Raw genomic sequence first — 19,868 nt, forward strand, 5'->3', positions numbered from 1 at the left:
GACCTTGGGCCAGTCACTGCCTCTCAGCCTCATAGGGAGGCAATGGGAAACCCCCTCTGAATACCCCTTGCCATGAAAACCCTATTCATAGGGTCACCATAAGTCGGGATCGACTTGAAGGCAGTCCATTTCCATTTTTAAATTGAGGAAGTGCTGCTATGGTGCCTTTTCACTAAAGATCAGTTTACACAGCGGTAAGATCAACCACCTTGATTTATAGAGGAATAGGTTTAGCCTAAGCGTCTGTCTTCATTTAGACAAGAATTGAAAGGATGCCATATTCGTAGAAAAATTAGCTGGTTTAAAATCCTTTTGGCAGCAGAAAAATGATTGACACTTTCTCTGTTATGAAATCCTATAAGAGAAGAGGAGCGATGGGCTTCTTTGGGGAGGATATTCATCATCATCATCTGTTTACTTGTATGCCACTTTCCCACAAGATTGTGTCCAGAGTTTTTCACAGCATATCGAATGAACAATAGTAATTGAAAACACATACTAGGAACAATTACAAATAACCATAATGTCAGTAGGTAAATTTGACAACAACAAAAGATCCATATTGTATCGTTCGGGACAATACAAATAAACAAACCTAATTTAATGTCTTAAAACTGAAGAGGAGAGATAATGCGTAACATGGAAACAAAATGGGAGTGGTGGTGTCACCATTCCACAGAAGTTCACCACAACTTCAAGCTGCACATATGCTCATAGCTTTGACATTGTTCTCTCTCTCCACCAAGCATCCTTTCCAGCACTCTTGTCAAGGGACTTAAAAACTGCACACTGAGTTTGTCTGCTTACATGCCATACATTTAAAGCACATGGCATCCCCTAAAAAATCCTGGGAACTGTTGTTTACTTCTCACAAAACTCCCTTACCAAACTTCGGTTCCCAGGCTTCTTTAGGGGAAGCATGTGGTTTAAAAGTATGGTGTGTACACAGGCTTTAACCCCCTTGAGCAGTTAGCCCTCACTTCAACAGCATCACATGCACTGGCTGCTCGAGCCTTGAGGTGAGCACTCTTATCAGGAATGAATAGTACCTGGAGACGTGGGAAGGGAAAAAAGGCAGTCTCAGTCAGGAAACCCATGTGACTCTCCTTCCACCAAACATGGCAGACTCGCCCTCCACATTACAAGTGTCCTGCCTCATGCACCCACAGAATGAACTTCTGATGGCCCACATGTATGGCTTAGAACAACCAGTAGCTGTGCGTTCAGTGTAGTGGGCCCAATCCTGTGGAACTCCCTCCCAACTGAGATTAGACAGGCACCCTCCTTGCTGAACTTCAGGAGCGTGACTAAGACGTTCTTGTTACAGTGGACATTTTAAGGTCGTGGTTTGTTTTTTTGATGATGTTATTGTTGTCCATTTTATGTATGACTTGTTTTTATGTACACCACTTAGAAATGCTGGTGGTTAAGCAGTTTATAAATGTCTTATAAATAGAGATAGATGAAACAGAGTATTTTTATTTATTACATTTGTATCCCACTTTCCTCCATGGTAGTGTACATAATTACCTCTGTCCTCTCAACAGCCCTGTGAAGTACGCTTGGTTAAGTCTGGCCAAAGGCCACCTGTTGTAACCACTGCGCTACACTGCCCTATCAAGAGCAGCTTATCTCTTCCCAGTCTGAGAGCCTTGGGGAGGAATATGTGGGTGGGGACAGTCTTTGGGCTCAGGTTAGGTAGACCTGGGGTAGGTCAAAGGTTAGGATTTACTGTTCGATCTCTGGGTGATTTGTGGTAGATTTCTGATAAGCGTTTCTGACTCCCCCCAATATTTTCACAATCCAAAAAGCTGAAGCCATAGTTAGTACTTACTTGCCTGTGTATCTCCGAGTCTCAATGTTCTTTAGCTGCAAAATGGGATTTTACACTTAAGAGGGCTGACGCTGTTTTTAAAATAAAATTCTCTGCTCTGGCTGGCCTTGTGCTAATTGCTTATCCGTCATTGTCTGTGTTACCTACCTGTGAAATGTGGGTATTAATTGGCTGCCTTTGATCAGGTCTTTGTGCAGTTCTGCTGGCCAGTTTTAGAATTGTGTATTAGAATCCCTGATCAGCAGTAGCCAAGATGCGGATTGGTGTGCCTGTATCACAGTGTGTGGCTAATGGGGTGCAGTAATAATTGCTTCCCATTCCCACAAGCCATCATTCTGAATGACTGGTGAGCCAAGGGGGTCTAGTTAAAAACCAAGTCGACTCATCCAGCCTTGCTTATCCTTGATATAGGCCCAATGATCTTGAGTGCGATATTTTTGTGTGCCACTCCTCCAAAAGGTGGCGTACATGGATTATTCAGTTATTCCATACTAGTCTCACAACAACCTTGCAGGGTAAGCCAGAGTGAGAGAAAGACTTGAACGCTAGCCCTGAAGTTCTGAGGTAGCTGCAGCCCTCTGAAGGATGCATTAACAGTCGTGAGGTCTTGTGTGTGATCTCTGTCTCTCACTTTTAGGACCAAGTTTGTTAGGTGGAAGCCTTTTCATCTCTGGGCCCACAGCAAGGAGCTAATGGCACCACTAGCATTTAGCAAGCCTGGGTAATCATCCCTTTGCTTTTAAAAGGAAGCGTTACAGTTTTCTCTACTCTTTCGGAAAAGATGCCTACTTCCTTTTCTCTCCCCGGATGCCACAGCAAGATCCTCAACAGGCATCTCTTGCCAGTGTGAGCCTGATCTACCATCTCCAGTGCGCAGGGAGCTGTGAAGGGTGAGGGAGAGCGTGGCTGTTAAATCCTCTGCTAAATATAGGAAATAGGATTGCACTGTGAAGTCTTCCCTGTTTGCATAGCTCTGTAGGCCCCAATTTTATGTCCCTGATTTCTCTAACGTTACATTTCTGTAGTTTGGCTGCCTCACATTTTACAGATTAGGAGTGTGTAGATATTGACATGTTCAAAGAGGATACGTACATCTGTTTTGTCATATTGTAGTGTGGCGGTTGATGAGCCACAGCTAATTGTGTTTTTGGTGGGAAAGAGGCATGTAGGTTCTTCAAACATGTTCGTGTAGAAGTGGGGCATACCCCTGACCGCATTCACACATGATGCTAAGCCAGGAGTAGCCAACACTTGCCTTCCAGATGTTGTTGGACTTCCGCTCCCATCAGCCCCAGCAGTTGGGGATGATGGGAGTTGTAGGACACAACATCTGGAGGGCACGTGTTGGTTACCCCTGTGGCAAACCATTGTTTGTTTAATAGGCTGTGTGTCATCTCACAGACAAGCAAACAAACCAAGGCTTGTTTCTCCAAATCATGGTTTGTTTTCCAGCTGCTCCCGCTATGTGACTCTGTAGCTTGTATCTGATGTTGGCTGGCTCAACAAACCATGGTTAAGTAAGGCTGTTGGGTTTTGACATAGCAACAAACCATAGTTAAAACAAGCCATGGTTTGTAAGCCACCAGCAAACCATGGTTTCACATCGTGTTTTGTTGCCAGAAAACAAACCATGGTTAGTCTCCTGGGCTGGGTTTGGACACTGAAACAAACTACACTTTGCCTAGACAAACTATGACTTTCTGTTATGTGTGAACCAGGCTGTTGACATGTCCAAGGAGGGTACATACACTAGTATTGTAGTGTTGCATTCTTGGTGGTGAGCTGTAGCTAATTGGGGCATACTCTGTGTACATGTGAAGTGTTCCCTTGGTTTTAATTGAAGATAGCTTATGTCTTTCTGCTCGTATTAATGCGAAATACATTTCATAGAGGACTGCTTGTCCTAGTGCTGACCACAAAGGCAAGGAGAGGGTATCTCATTTTCCCAAAATGGCTGTGATCAGCTGTTGAGGAAAGAGAAGCTCAGGGAAAAGAGCAGTTGAGGAAGACAAGCCATTTGGCATTTCTGTAAATCAATAGGTTGTTTACAAACTTTTTCTCAAAATGACATCCTGCTTCAAATGAAAAACACTTATGTCAAAGATGTTCACCGTAACAAAGAGATGCAATTTGGGGTTTGTGGGTGATGAGTCATCTACGCCCGTGTTTCTCAAATTTTTGCTTGCTGAGGTACGCTTCCCTCCCCCTGAAAAAAAGTGGAGGCTCAGCTTCACTCTTACACCAAAAGTTTATTTTTAGCATGTATAGGAGTAAGAATTTCCCTTCCCTCTCTTGTCCCACTCCTTCTGTTTCTACATGAGTCATGGATGCAGACCAATATGATCAGATCTAGAGCAGTGACTCATGCAGAGAAGCAGCGGGAGCCTTTCTGTTGCAGATTGGTAAATTCCATTGGATTTTTGGTGCAGGAATGATTGAGTGATCTAGTCGCAATGTATGCAAGGTGTTAAATTGCCTCCTCTCCCCCCCCCCCGGGAAAAGGGGTCTAGCATGCAAAATATTCTAGATTCAGTTCTCAGCATCTCCTAGTAGAGATGGGAAATATACCTGTATGAAACCCTGGGAGTCCCTGCCACTGAGCTAGATTGACCGTCGCCTGATGTGCCATTAATCATTCAGAGACACAGCATGCAGCTTTCTTAAAAGGCTGTTGCTGCTGTGTTTTTGTGTTGGGAGTGACTGAGTAATCCAGACATACCTGTTGCAGGGAACTAGCCATGAAAGCTGGCTAGAAAGAGGCAGGGCCTGAATGGTAAATCGTGGAGACAATTGGGCTGCCTTCTTCATTGGGTGGATGCACTGGGTTCTCACAATCTTTCAATTATCAAAAATATTTCTAGCAACGAGCTACTAGGCCACAGAATGCCTGGTCTATCACCTGGTCTTCAGAAATCCAGTGGAATGTGGTAGTGAAATAGACACTGCCACTTCAGACAGAAAGTGGAAGATACCATTTCTGTATGCGTCCTTGCATGAAAAAGCAAACAAGCCCAAATCCTTGGAAGTAGAAAGTTAGCACGGGGAGGGAGTGTGTTGGGCTAGAACACTGGTGTCCAACACAGTTGCCACTTAATAGTGAAACAGCTGTTGACTTGTGGAAAATTGGTGGTTTACTTTTTTTACTATCACCTTTAAAAAAATTGTTTAATAAAATTACTTTTATTGCATATACCAGTTCAAAAAAGTGTCCCCCCTGCCCTTAACAATCACAGATTCGTCCTTGGGTCCTGTACGCTGCAAAATGCAAGATCCATTTCACTTTGCCGTCTACAATTCTCAACTATCTCAAAGTCTTGTGAGGCTTCTTTCTTTGGAGAGGCACATTTTCGAGACGGATGTGATATTACTTCAAAGTGCTCAGCATTTGAAAGATGATTCAGTTGTTATAATGTGGACTCATCTTTTACATTGAAATGAGTTTGCAGTTCTAAATACAGTCATTCCAAAACTTTTCAATTTTTCATTCAATGTGGCTCTGCAAATCGAATTTTTATGCGGTGAGAATGGTGAAATCAAAATATAGGTCACAGATATTGGGCAAAAATTTGGAGGCAGAGTTGAGGTGTAGTCTTAAAACTGACTTTACACCTGATTTCCCTGAACTACTTAATGAAAAGACAGTGTATTTTTCTGCCTCCAAAAATAGAGTTAAAATTATTATTTTTTTGTCATGTGGCAAAAATGTTAACACGTTCGCCACAGTTTTGGCAAGTATGAAAGAAGTGTTGGATACCTCTGGGCTTAGAACATTTTCTTTCCTGATATGCTAGCTTTCTACTTGCAGAGAGTTGCTTTTTGGTATTTTTGTTTTATGTTAGGGACTTTTTTCCCCTAAAAAAAAAAAAGTCATTCTGAAGTGAAACAGTTCACCCTGTCATCACAGGATTCTCCCCCTCCCCGGAGACTGTTGTCCCTTCCTTCTTGATCTATTTTCCTGTGTTCTTTCATGCCCTCTATTGCATGCAAAGCTGCATTCTATTCTTCAGCTTTCATTTTTTAATGCTTGCTTTTCCCGCAAGAAACCAGACCTGTTTAGATGACCCTCCCCCAGGGCTGTGGAGTTGGAGTCGTGGAGTTGGAGTCGGGAGCAATTTTGGGTGGAGTTGGAGTCGGTAGAAATGTACCGACTCCGATTCCATAAATGGCAAATGTATAATGGCAAATGTAAATGGCCCCAGGGATTGGGCTCGTGGGAGTTGTAGTTCAAAAAAGTAACTTTTCCAAGCTCTGGATTCACGTGGTGGTGATGAAATGCCTTGTGCTACCATTTTACTACAGTAAATTTGTTATTACTAGTTAATATACATTTGCCATTTATGAAGGAGTCTGAGTCGGACAGTAGAAAAATAGAGGAGTTGGAGTCGAAGTCGAAGGTCTGGCGTACCGACTCCACAGCCCTGCGCTCCCCATCTGCCCCAAGATTGTACCTGGAGTAAGATTGGAAATAGACTGTAGGCTCCTCTCTTTGCTTCTCCCCTCACAGCAGAGACAAGGTACTGGGGAGAGATTGCATGTTTATTTGAACTTGGGATCTCCCTGATACTGGTAAATAAAACCCACTTTTTGGTGGCTTGCTTCCAGTTCTATTCAGGATGGGGGATATCATCTGAATAGGCACCAGGAAAGTAATTAAGCAGGAGGGAGAGGACCTTATTTCTCAACTTTATCTACTGCAAGTTGAAGTTTTCCAGTTGTATTTATTTTAAATGCATTGTAGGGAATAACATTTTCTCTGTATATTTGTACTGTGCATATTTTGTGTCCTATGCTGATATTCGTAATATGTAAAAATCCAATAAAAATATTTTTTTGTAAAACAACAAAACAAAACCCTTTGATGTATTCCCCCCGCTCCCGATGTCTGAAATCTTCCAGGGAGCCGCCGGATTGTGGATGTTATGGATGTCAACACGCAAAAGGGCACAGAGATGAGCATGTCTCAGTTTGTGCGATACTATGAAACCCCAGAGGCCGAACGCAAGAAGCTCTACAATGTGATTAGCCTCGAGTTTAGCCACACGAAGCTGGCAAACATCGTCAAGCGCCCCAACGTGGTGAGTTGGAACCCTCTGTTGATGGCGGTTAAGCTTGGGGGTTCAATCAGTGGCTGCAGTTCAGTCGCTGGATCGTCACCTTGCAGTGGTGAGTGGGCTTGCGTGTTCCAATGAACCCTGTGAGCGATGCCGTTGGGAGTCATGTACTCCCAGCAGGATCACCCATGGCAGTAAGGTCAAGGAACCAGACAAAGAACGATCCAAGAAAGTCCTCAATGGCAGAACAGGCGGAGGATAACAATGTGTACGTTACAGCGGCTGTGAAGGCGGATGAAGGCTGCAGCAGATAAAAGACTTCCAATCGTCATGGTATCCATGCCATTGGATCAAAGCCTTTTTCTGTCAAGATTGTGTGTTGATCGTCGTGCGCCGATCTCCCCACATAAAACAAATTCACGCACAGGCGTCTTCAAACCAAATTATCTTGGAAGACAATCTTACTCGGTCACGAGTGATCGCCAGCCACAACCACCGCAGTTCAGTCATTTTTGACCAGGGGTGGAGAACCTGTGGCCTTCCCTCCAGATCATGTTTGACTCCCATCATCCTTGACTGTTGGCCATGCTGGCTGGGGCTGATGGGAGCTTGGGAGCCCAACAACATCTGGAGGGCCCCCACAGGCTCCCCACCTCTTGTTTTAGACTCTAGAGTAGAGGTTCCCAAACTGTGGTCCGCGGACTGCCAGTGATCCACAGGCTTCATTCAGGTGGTCTGCAGCATGTCCCTATTAAGTATTCATACTGATTTTTAATTTTATTTATTTATTTTGCTTCTTTTCTTTCTTATATTGTATTTTATTGTATTGTATTGCATGTTGAATTCTATGGAATTCAAATTGTAATATATAAGAAATAAAAGAAGCAATAAAACAATTAAAGACCGTACAGCACCTGGCACAGCACCTTACAGTTGTTACAATAGGCAGAAAGATTATTAAGTGGTCTGCCAAGACCCTCAAGCAAATTTCAATCAGTCCATGGGGAGAAAAGTTTGGGGACCTCTGCTCTAGACTTAACAGTCTTACCTAGGTTTCCCCTGTTTAGATGGTAGTGTGTTTTATTTCACTTACTTTAAAATGTGGTAAACAAGGCCTGCTGCATTGGGGGGGGGGTATCTTCCTGTTGAGCGGGGCCAGGACAACACTTGCCCAAAAGTCCTACCCTGACAGAATCACTGGTGTGTGTGTGTTTGTTTGTTTGTTTGATGAGTGATCTGTAGTAGGGCTGTCACTGTTTATCAGCCAGTTAGAAGAATCAGTTAAAAATCTTTTTAGTTGACTAAAAGGCATCCTCAATTAATTGGGCAATACATGCTTTTAAATGTCAATTTTTAAAAAATGTAAGTACTTCTAAGAGGGTGCCTGCCATCTGCAGGTCTTATAAGAAGCATTCCCAACCCTCTCAGAGGAGGAAATGTCTTATTATTAGTAGTAGCATTACTATTTTACATTTATTGATTTATTAAAAGCATTTTTACCCTCATCTTTTACCGAAAAGGCTCCCAGAGCAGTTAACAAAGATCAGTAATGAGGCAGGAATGCCTCCTCTAAGTTGGCACCAGTTGCAACATTCACGTACACCCAAATCAGGAGTGAGGATTCCTTTTCAGTCCGAGGGCCGCATTCCCTTCTGGGTAATCTTCTGGGGGCCACGCACCATTGGTGGGCAGGGCCAGAGGAAAAAGTGGGCAGAACATAAATAATGTAAATGTTTATGTTTCTACAGCAGGCTAGTTTCTGCACACACTCACACACCCCTTTCAGGCATTATCAAGAGTTTAAGGACACATTTCAGGCAGCCAAAACATTCAAAGAGGGGGCTAGGGTAGGATATGGCTGGGGAGGGGATTTGGCCTGGTGAGAGTCCTGAGGGCCAGATAGAGAGGCTTGGAGGGCCACATTTGGCCTCCAGGACTGAGCTTCCCCACTCCTGAACTAAACACATGCATGTATCTGAAACCAAAAGAAATATGCTTTCCGCTTCCCTCAGAACTATCGTTCTAGTTGTATGCAAATGTATGCAGATTTAATTGATTTATTCACCAATTAAAACAAGTTTTGATTGACTCTGAGGACTAACCCTGGAAGGCTCTCTTGGCCTGCGTGTTGTTATGATTAAAGCTAATGGGGCTACTTTGGAGCAAGTAAGCAGCAGGTTGTTCCCTGTGTGTCTTCTTCCGCTTTCAGTTCTACCCTCTCCTGTTGTTAGGGATCCTCCAGTGAAACAGATTGATTGGCAGTAGACACAGGCCAAACCAAGGGAAGCGTTTCTCCACGCAGTGCATAATCAAGTTATGCAGTTCATTGGCCCGTGATTTTGTAATGGCTGCTAGCTCAGGCTTGTAAATAGCCATTTGGCTATTAGATAAATTCACAGGGGAACGGCCTGTCAATGGCTATTAGGCTTAATAGCTAGGACTGGAACTTGTAGTGGCTGATAGCTGGGTTAGTAGAGCTTTAATGCCCCCCCCACTTCCCTTCCCCACATCAGGTTTTGTTTTGCCTTGTTAAAGGTCTCTTTGCTGAGAAAGAGCAATTTCTACAGATGGGTGGATAATCATGATGGCTGTGATGGAACCTCCATGTTCGGAGGCAGTGTGCCGCTGAATACCAGCTTGTTTGTTTATTTAGAAAAGTATTTATATACCCCCCTTGCAAAACACCAGGGCGGTGTACAGCAACATAAAAACATTTAAAAACACAGTACAAAAAAAATAATTTAGAATGACTGACTGCTCAAAAACATTTTAAACAGCTGCATAGGCCTGTTGGCGCAAAAGTTACTGGGGATGACAATTGGGGAAGGCGGTTTCCTTCCCGCCTCGTTTGTGGGCTTCCTCGAAACATCTGATTGGTCACTGGGGGATGCTGGATGCTAGACTACATGTACCTTCTGAGTCCGATCTAGCTGGGCTGTTCTTGTACGCCTCATTGGCTGCTTCTGTCATCCCTTGTTTGAGAGCTTGTTAGGGACTGGCAACTGTTGCAGACAGAGTGCTGAACCAGAGGGACCTTTGGCCTGATCTAGCACAGGCACATCTTACTTGAATTATGTGCATACTCCCCTATTCTACTTGATAGTACAGTTAAAAGGTTAAGGGAACCTTTTCCCGAGTCTTCCCTTGAATCCATGCACATTCCTGTAAAGTCGCACCGTCCGAAAGGTATCTCAACATTTCATGTCTCCTTTTAAAATAAAAAATTGTATATCCTAAGAAAATTCTGAGAATGCACCACAATCCAAGGTATCACAAGGTGCGGTTTATTGCAAAAGTTCACGTACAAAGTAAGGGTAGCATGTGGCGCTCTTTTAAAGCAGACAAATTTATTTCAGTGTGGTTTCCACTTAACCAATATGTTAATCAAAAGGAACACTGTCAAGATCCACCACCTCTATGCCAGTGAGGCATAGTGGAATGATTAATATTGTTTGTATTTGGCCTCACTGTTGTTATTTGATGATGAAAATGTCTCCTATGGATTTACACAACCATTATTAGTATAGGTCTGCCCATTTTTACTTCCCTTTCCCCCCCTTTTCCCATACCACCTTGTTGTCGGGAGGGTCTGTTGTTTTGGGGGGGCTTTTTTGTTTCTTCACTGGGGGGCTACAGTTGTTTAATTAATCCTGAAAATGATGGACAAGATGTAGATTAATGTCAGAAAGTATGACACTTATCCTTGATGTTTGATCATCTTGTATTTATTTTGAAAGTTAATAAAATCGTTTACCAAAAATAAATAAATAAATCTGAGAAAGGTGTGTAAGTGGCTGTGTGCAAATGTGATACTATGTATGTATTTTGCCAAAGAGATCTAGCAAAAGTACAGTAACTGTGAGAGAAATGTTGTCTTTGTAATTTACACTTGTTGCAGAATGTATCTCCTTATGTTGCAAAATGTGGATTGCTTGGAGTGGCAGAGTTTTGATTTCTTTCTTAGCGCGCACGTCGCTCAGCCAATATACTTTCATTGCTTTGAGAGCAGATCTTTCTCCAACTGGCTTAACTGGTGGTTTTGGATGGTCTTTCAGGTAGACTTAGTCGATTGGGTGGACAACATGTGGCCTCGGCATCTGAAGGAGAGACAGACGGATGCCACCAACACCATCTCAGAGATGAAGTATCCAAAAGTGAAAAAGTAAGCTGTTTTTGCTTCATTAAGGGCGATGTCTGCAACACTCTCTGTTGAATTCCTATGGATGCTGGGCTTCAGTTAATGGAAGAAATTTAAACTGAGCTATGTGATTGGCAGAATCATGTGGTGCGGCTGGTGGATTGGGACTGCTTCAGGTTGGGGCTTGCATGTTTGAATGCTCTCTGCTCCTGTGATGGAGCACAGGCAGGACAGTGTTGCAAGAGACCCTGAGAGCTAGTTGTTATGAGGCCCAAGGCGTCATGTGCAATGCTTTTTGGTTGACGTCAGTCTGAGTCAGGGGTCAGCAATGTGACACCTGTGGGCACAATGGCATCCTTGACATCTTTCTGTGGTGTCTGTGGAGCCTCTTGGCACCTTCCCTGCCACTGCCTTCTTGATCATAAGGGGGTAAATAGGGTTACTTTTTTCTCCCTTGAAAAGTACATAGAACTGAAAGAGGAAGTTGGAAGAGTGACACTCTTTCTCACTTCCTCTCTCACCTCTGTGGTTTTCAAGGCTAAGAGTAATTATTTATCCAGATCCCTTGAAAAAGTGAAGTGCATTTGTGTGGGTGCATTTTTTCTGTCTCTTAGGGTGGGGGCTGATCCAGAGGATGGGGGAGAGAAGAGGCCAGAGGGAATGGTGTCCATGGCACCGCCCCAAGAATCAAAATGTGCCAACAGGTGTAAAAAGGTTGGCAACCCCTCTTATCGTCCAAGACTGAGAATTAGATTCGGGCAGGGGCAAACTCATAGGCAGAAAGACGTATGGGTAGGTGGTACACTACGCCCTCAAAATTATTCCAAGATTAATCCCCATCTGCCCCCAAATTGTTGGAGAGGATGCAATGGTCAGAGGCACGGACCAACACTGGTAGCAGAATTTTGGAAACACATCTTCAAAGAAATACAGGCAATCATGATATGGTTCCACAACTGACTTTGCAGAATATTATTTACTTACTTATTTGTATACCACTGTTTCATTTTTAAAAAGCATCAAAGCGGCTTACAACAAATAAAAGAAGCCCTACAGTAAAAAAACATTAAAAATGCAATAAAAACAAAGGTCAACTATTTTCTGAACACAATAGGGATTTAAATAGCAAGGAAGCAATCGGCTATTTCATAGTAGTATCCTATTTCACAGTTGCCACATTCTGGTAGGGTTTATTGATAGACTATTGGTACGGGAAGTTCTGGAAAATTGCCTTTGCAGAAAATCTAGTTTCCAAGTTGACTGGCAAAAGGACAAAATAAGTTTGTCGCAGATTGGTGCAGTTTATTACTTGCATCCACCAAAAGGACAATGACAGGGAACTGATATCCCAGTATGCTTCAGTTTGGAATTCCGGAACATTTGGTGCTGGTGGTACATAAGACACACAAACACGTTGCAGATCTATAACGCAAAACAGAAAAAGACTACAATACAGCTGTCAGCAATCTGGTACCCTTCAGATGTTTTAGACTACACCTCTCATCACCCCTCCCTCTTGGCTGGGGCTAAGGGGAGTTGGAGTCCAACGACATCTGGAGGGCCACAGGTTTCCCGAGTCATTAGGTGTGGTTTGTTAAGCCATGCTGTGCCCCAGCTGGGTGCTGGTGTACAATCGGGAAACCATGGTTTGTTGCTGCTTCCCCAGTTGTGGTTCTGACTTGTTTCCCCACTCGAGGATGGAAGGAGCAAAGTGGGAGTGACAGGGCTGTGTGTGCTAGCATGCAGCTTGTGTACAGTATGGCTTAGGTCCATACAGTTTCCCCAACTTTCTTAGGATGATGCTTGTGGTCCCACCCTAAATATTTGCAAGAGCAGGTGGAGTCAGGCTTGACTAGCAGATGACGGGGGGGGCAACAGTATACGAACAAGGTCTCCACACAGATCCCCCCCTTCCTGGCTGCCCTTCCCTGAATACCTGCAAGAACCAGTATGGTTTAGCAAACCGTACTTAATGGCTTATAATTATGGGCAACCATAGCCGCTTTCATCCAGAGCCACTTTCATCCAGAGCCACTCTCTGTAACTTTCCCTGGGACTCACTGTCATACACTCCAGTGTATAGGCCAGAAAGCTTCCAGCTCAAGTCCACGCTGGTTCTGGTGTGCTCTAGCATGTGAAAACCTCTGATGGTGGGAAGCTGGTTCTGCTAAGGAGGCCTCTAGCCTTCCCTTCTCTTGCTGTCTACATGGAAGGACTTTTTCCCCCTTTTTCAGTAGCGTTCACAGGCAATTCCCCACCTGCATTCTGAAGTGGTAGAATCCATGGATGGTTTTTCTGCTAGTGGTGGTTGTGGTGGTTTTTGCTGTTAGTTAATTAATTACATATTCGTTCATTTATTTGCTCAGGCCTAGTCTGCACATGCAACAAAAGCAAAGTAGTAATGAGTGCCTGGGTGTCAAATCACATATTTTTTTAATGCAGCCCTATGGAAAGATTTTTCTGTAGGTAGAGAAGTAGGACAGCAGAGAGCAAACCTGGAGAAAACCATTTCCCCCTGGTGTATTAGGTTGTTGTTGTTGCTATTATTATTATTATTTTGCAGAGGGAGGGAGGGGGGAATGTTAAAAATGGCATCCTCTGCTGGCCAATCTAAAGTGATACAATCTACTCTGCAACCTCCAGATTCTGCTGCCTCTTTCTGCTGCATACGTGGACCAGGTTTCACTTGACTTTTGGGGGGTTGGCTTCTTCAGCTTCCTTCAAATACAGGCTGCATTTGGACGTCACACTAAACCATGGGCTACTGTGATGGGAACAAGCGTAGTTTCCCCCTCCCTTTTGTCCTTGTGCCCTCCCCCCCCTTCGACACAGCCATAAGGAAGAATTTGGAAGCTTTCATTTCCAGTTTTGATTAACCACAACTTGCCATGTCATCTGAACCTGACAAACAGTAGTTAATCTTAACTGTGGTTTGTTTGAAACAAGCCGGCTTCAAACCACAGTTTATGAAGCTGGCTGGTTTCATCAAACTATCATTAAGGTTAACTGTAGTTAATGGCAAACTGGTTTGTTTCTGGCATGATAAACCATAGTTTATTGCTGTTCGGCATTATAAAAAAACACACAGAAATAGGAACTAATTTGGTTGGTCCTATTTCTTAGCAGAGTTGTAAAAGTACAAGCAGCAGAATGAGAATATAAACCAGCCCCACCTTGCTCTCTATAAATAACAACAGACACAATCCTTTAGGTAAAAGAAAAGGAATGTTTACTTACGACCTCATATGTTAGGAACGTAGGCTCTATAGCTTAGATGAAAGAAAAATAGTCTCAGTCCATCTTGGTCTTTAGTAATGGATGCTCTCAGCAGAGAGCATCTTACCATGCAGCCTCTCTCAAAGGTAGGAAGATCAGCAATGGAGATTATTCAAAAATCCCCCAGGACAAAGGAGGAGGAAGTCAGGTAACTAAACCCCACCCATTAGGAAGTTACATCATGGTAAACAGGTACATGGGATATTTCCCAAATATCCTTTGAAGTGACCATGCAATATTTGTTTACTCTAACACTCCTCCTCAAATTTGCATGCATTAATTTAACAAGCCCATTTTGACACAAAGTCTCTGGAAACAGTCTCTTGGTAATGGCTTTGTCAAGATGTCAGCTGTCATCTCTGCAGTTGGACAGGAGTTCATCTTGATGAATCCTTTCTCTGTCAACTCACGTACAATTTGGTATTTTATAGCTATATGTTTAGTACGTGGAGTGATTCAGTCTGAGAAAGTCTAATACAACTTTGGTTGTCTTCCATCATCTGGATAGGTCTGTGCACCCTTATTCCAAGGTCCTTTAGTAGTATGTTGAGCCAAATGGCTTCTTTGCAGGATCCTGCAGCAGCTGTATACTCAGATTCTGTGGAAGAAAATGCTATTGTCTTGCTTGTGACTAGCCCAGGAGATAGGTCCATCTCCATACATAAACAGAAAGGCCACTAGTTGACTTGGAGTCTGAGCTATCTCCAGCCCAGTCAGCATCAGTGTAACACACAAGCTTTGGATCACTATTAGCTGGCAATCTCAGCTTAAAGTCCATAGTCCCTTTCAAGTATCTAGCCACCCTTTTGACAGCAATCCAGTCCTTTTGTGTGGGTGTGCTAGTTTTCCTACATAGGATCCCTACTGCACTTGCTATGTCAGGTCTGGGGTTGGTGGTCAAGTACAAAAGCTTCCCTATTGCTGTTCTGTACTTGTTATTATTTGGTAAAGGTTCACCTACATCATTGTCTTTAAGAAAGTCTGTTGCCATAGGCATCCTTGAGTTCTAGAGTCTCTAAAAGATCAACAATCTTTTGTTTTTGGTTGAGTAGGTAGGAGCCATCTGCTTCCATTTCAGTGGAAGCACTGAAGCATTCAGTGGATGCCTAGGTGGTATGTTGCAGTGCCTAGCTCTTTGATTTCAACTTCTTTGTTTAAATGATGTACAAATTCTCTGTAGTCTTGATCTCTTTGCGTCGCCATGATCAAGTCATCAACATAAATCAGAATATATGTCAAATGTCCATCTTTGCTTCTGGTGTACAGGCATTGGTCTACATCACCTTGCTTGAAGCCTAGCTCCTTGAGCATTTTATCCAGTTTCTCGTTCCAGGCCCTTGCAGCTTGCTTGAGTGCATACAGGCCCTTTTTAAGCTTGTATACAAGATGTGCTTGCTTCTGGTTCACGAAACATGGAGGTTGTTGCATGTACAACTCCTCTCTTATTTCTCCATGCAGAAAGGCAGTCTTAACATTGAGGTGTCTGACGTGCATCTTGGAGGCTGCCACACTTAGTAGCATTCTTATTGTGCTGTGTCGGACAACAGGAGCAAAAGTAGCATCATAGTCCTCTCCATATTTCTGCAGGAAACCTTTGGCAACTAGTCTTGCCTTGTAGTGTTCAATTTCTCCTCCTGCATCTTGCTTCACCTTGAACACCCATCTGCATCCTATGGCTTTCTTGCCTGGTGGAAGTTCTGTAAGGGTCCAAGTCTTATTCTTGTGCAGTGCATCCATCTCCTCCTGAGTGGCTTTTCTCCACTGAGCGCCCTCAGATGCTGGCATCTGCTTGATCTCCTCCAAGTCGATGGTTCTCTGGGTAGTGCCGACCTTGTGAGGTAGGACAGGCATAGAGGTGGTGCATCTTTGTTGGTTCGCGATGAGGATCTGGGAGCTTGTTCTGGGATCTGGTCTGGCTCTGCAGCATCTTCCAGTCCAATCATGTCATCATTCTCATCTGCGTCGGTACCTCTCTCAGCCTCATCATCACTTTCTGCAATCTCTGCCTCTTCCTCTTGTTTAAGGCTTGGGTCAGGTTGTGCAGATATCTGTGATGTCTCTGGTATTTCATATGTGGGTGTATATCTATAAGAGATTGGACGTGGTGTCCTTGCTCTTCTGAGAAATCTAGCACAGTCCCTCTTGTGTCAGCTGTGCTTCGTTCATCAAAGTAGACAACGTGTCTTGTGCTGACTTCACCTGTCTTTAGGTTCATAACTCTGTAGCTTTTGCTACCAGGAGCATATCCTATCAAAATAGTCTGTTCTGTTCTAGCATCTAGCTTCTGCCTCTTTTGTTTTGCTATGTAGGCAAAAGCAATGCTTCCAAACACTCTGATATGTGCCAGGTTTAGAATCCTGCCATGCCACAATTGGAATGGGGTGTGTGTGGTGCCCTTGGTTGGCAATCTGTTCTGGATATTCGTTGCAGCCACGATCGCGTCACCCCACAGTCTTTTGGGTAGATCAGCGTCAGCAAGCATGCATTTTGTCATTTCCAGAAGAGATCTAAGTTTCCTTTCAGAAATCCCATTCTGCTCTGAAGTATGACTGACAGTCCTCCTGTGCAAAATGCCTTGTTTCTCCAGGAAACTTTGTGTTTGGTGCGATATAAACTCACCACCTTTGTCCGTCTGTAGAGATTTCAGCTTCCTTTCAGATTTTGTGGACACCATGGGGATGTATTTCTTCAGCATCTCATGCGTTTTGACTCTTGTCCTTCAATAAGTAAGTCACACAGTACCTTGAAAAATCATCCACAAAAATTAGAATATATCTATTCTGCCCAAGTGAAGGTACATTAAATGGTCCACAGAGGTCACTGTGTATGAGATCTAGCACCTTGGTGCTTCTCTTTTCAGTCCTTGGTGGAAATGAGGGCCTAACATCCTTTTCCTCAATGCAATTTATGCACTTGCTTGCTTTATCATGGTACTCTTGGTTTACCTTGATACCTGTGGCAAGATTCTGCTTTTGTAGCTGTAGGATCGCCTTTGGATCACGGTGTCCCAGTCTTCTGTGCCAAAGTTCTAGGCTGGTCTCTTCCTTGTCCACCATGGCTGTGTTTGCTTGTTCAGCTGTAAGACTCAGTTCGTAAACACCATCATTTTCATAAGCTAGTGCAAGCAATTCATCATCTTTGGTCACTGTACACTTTCCATCCTGGAAATGTATTGCAAATCCTTTCTTGTCTAAAGCTGAGACGTTCAGCATATTGCAATTTAAGTCTGGGACATATAAAACATGCTCTGCCACATTTACTATGGTTTGATCGGATACCTTGCACCTAAGAGCAATGGATCCAGATCCATTAATGTTCATATATTGACCATTGGCAGTCTGGATTCTTCCTTCAGTATCACTGTTTATTTCATCAAATAAATTTTCATTATAACAACTGTGGTTTGTACATCCACTGTCTAAAATCCAATTGTTTGATTTTTGTTTGTAATTATTAGCCACAAGACTTTTGTGCGTTAAAAGGAAATTTCTTCCTTTGGATCCCTCTCTCTGAGGTTCCTGCTTATCCTTAGATGAAGCATGCTGCCTTTGTTCTCTTCCTTTAAAATTGGGAGAGCTACCATTGGCTGTTGAGCTTTTGGGTGAGTCACAGTCCCTAGCCAGATGACTGCACTTCCCACATCAAAACAGCATTGTGATTGGCTCTTGGGAGGGGCTTTTCCCTTCCCTTTATCCTTGCTAGCCATGTAATTTGATCCATTATCATTTAAGTCTCTTTGGATCACACATTCTTTTCTCAATTTCGCAAGAGCTTGTTCAAACAGGATCCCAGGATCATGGTTTAAAAGGGAAATAAAAGGATCAAATTTCTTTCCAAGAGATCACAAAAGAAAACCCAATTTCTGTTGATCATTAAAATCAAGCCCAGCCAATTTCAATTTGTTAAAAATAAGCAACAAGGAAGTGATATGTTTTTCACAATTTTCCTTTGTGTGCAATTTTAAATTCACTGTCTCTTTAATCAACATGGGTTGGCATCTAAAGCTTTGAAATCTGAAAGCTGTTTCAAGTTTCTGTAGCGTCTCTTTGGCACTTTTACAGTCACTCAGATAAACAAGCTGATCATCCCTCAGAGAATCAAATATTACAGCTTTTGCAAGATAATCTTTGTCCTGCCAAACGTTTATTTGTTCAGGATCTTCCTCTCCTGGTTTAGGATTTTCAATACAGCAAATAACTTTCTCTGCTGCTAAAATAATCATGATTCTACTCTTCCACTGGTCAAAATTATTAGCAGATAGTTCAGGCATTCTCCTTGAAAAGCCTCTGTTGCCTTGCTGATACATGCTTCCTGGTCTGAGAAGAGCTTTGTTATGCAAAAATAACTAAAGGAAGTAACAGCAGCAAAAATAGTCTCTCTTAAAGTTGGTGCCTGATACAGAGCAAAGGGGGAAACATAACACGCAAAAATACTTAAAATAAAACCCCCCAAAAATCTGGTTTAATTCTCAACTATTTGTGGGCAACATAACCTGTTCGGTATTATAAAAATACACACAGAAATAGGAACTAATTTGGTTGGTCCTATTTCTTAGCAGAGTTGTAAAAATACAAGCAGCAGAATGAGAATATAAACCAGCCCCACCTTGCTCTCTATGAATAACAGACACAATCCTTTAGGTAAAAGAAAAAGAATGTTTACTTACGACCTCATATGTTAGGAACATAGGCTCTGTAGCTTAGATGAAAGAAAAATAGTTTCAGTCCATCTTGGTCTTTAGTAATGGATGCTCTCAGCAGAGAGCATCTTGCCATGCGGCCTCTCTCAAAGGTAGGAAGATCAGCAATGGAGATTATTCAAAAATCCCCCAGGACAAAGGAGGAGGAAGTCAGGTAACTAAACCCCACCCATTAGGAAGTTACATCATGGTAAACAGGTACATGGGATATTTCCCAAATATCCCTTAAAGTGACCATGCGATATTTGTTTACTCTAACAATTGCAATGTCTGAAACAGGTTGTGGCCTTACATTCATAGCGCAGTAAGCCATAATCTTATGCATGCTGCTGAATTGCTCCTCTTGCACTCCTCCATTCATCAAGCCAGGAGCAACAAGCCTCAAGTCTTAGTGTGCTGTGTGAACCAGCACTTGTGTTCTGTTTCTCTTCAAACAAGCCATGATCAGTAAGTCATGTGTTTTCTTTAATAGATCTTTCATGTTTTGACTGCTTGTTGTTGGTTTTGCTTCTTTAAAGGCTCCATTGGTAACTCTCTCTGTCCCCTAAAATGCTTGTCGTGTTTCTTTTTTCATTCTTGGAAGGTGAACATAATGTTGATTAGAATGTTTGTGATTCTAATTCATCCCCACAGGAAATTTTTAAAAAAACCAGGTATGGGGGAGGAATATATCAAGACTTGAACATGCGAATGGTGAGGAATGGGACGAGGGAACAGGTAGACTTACTCTGCTTTCCCAGTGGCAGGTTGTGTTTGGATTATGGAATAACTGTTGGTTTTTAAAATGCTGTTTTATATTTTATAATGCGCTAAGGGATTTCATGATGGTGAACATTCTGGCAGCGTTGGGCACATCTGCCTTCATGTCAC

At 42.9% G+C, this 19,868-nt stretch overlaps 1 protein-coding gene across 5 annotated transcripts in view; it reads left to right on the forward strand.

Annotated features, from left to right (window-relative positions):
- The window catches only part of KDM2B (lysine demethylase 2B), a 119,091-nt gene that overhangs the window by 17,843 nt on the left and 81,380 nt on the right, over positions 1 to 19,868 (forward strand). For 3 of the 5 annotated variants that reach the window (XM_061603183.1, XM_061603184.1, XM_061603185.1), the window contains 2 exons: positions 6,731 to 6,909; positions 10,941 to 11,047. In XM_061603183.1, the coding sequence (XP_061459167.1) occupies positions 6,731 to 6,909; positions 10,941 to 11,047 (286 nt within the window). Of the gene's footprint in view, positions 1 to 6,730; positions 6,910 to 10,940; positions 11,048 to 19,302; positions 19,446 to 19,868 lie in introns of those variants that run through there. The other 2 variants (XM_061603188.1, XM_061603186.1) reach the window with 2 other exon arrangements.

Source organism: Rhineura floridana, chromosome 19 (assembly GCF_030035675.1).
Source record: "Rhineura floridana isolate rRhiFlo1 chromosome 19, rRhiFlo1.hap2, whole genome shotgun sequence".
Taxonomy (NCBI): domain Eukaryota; kingdom Metazoa; phylum Chordata; class Lepidosauria; order Squamata; family Rhineuridae; genus Rhineura; species Rhineura floridana.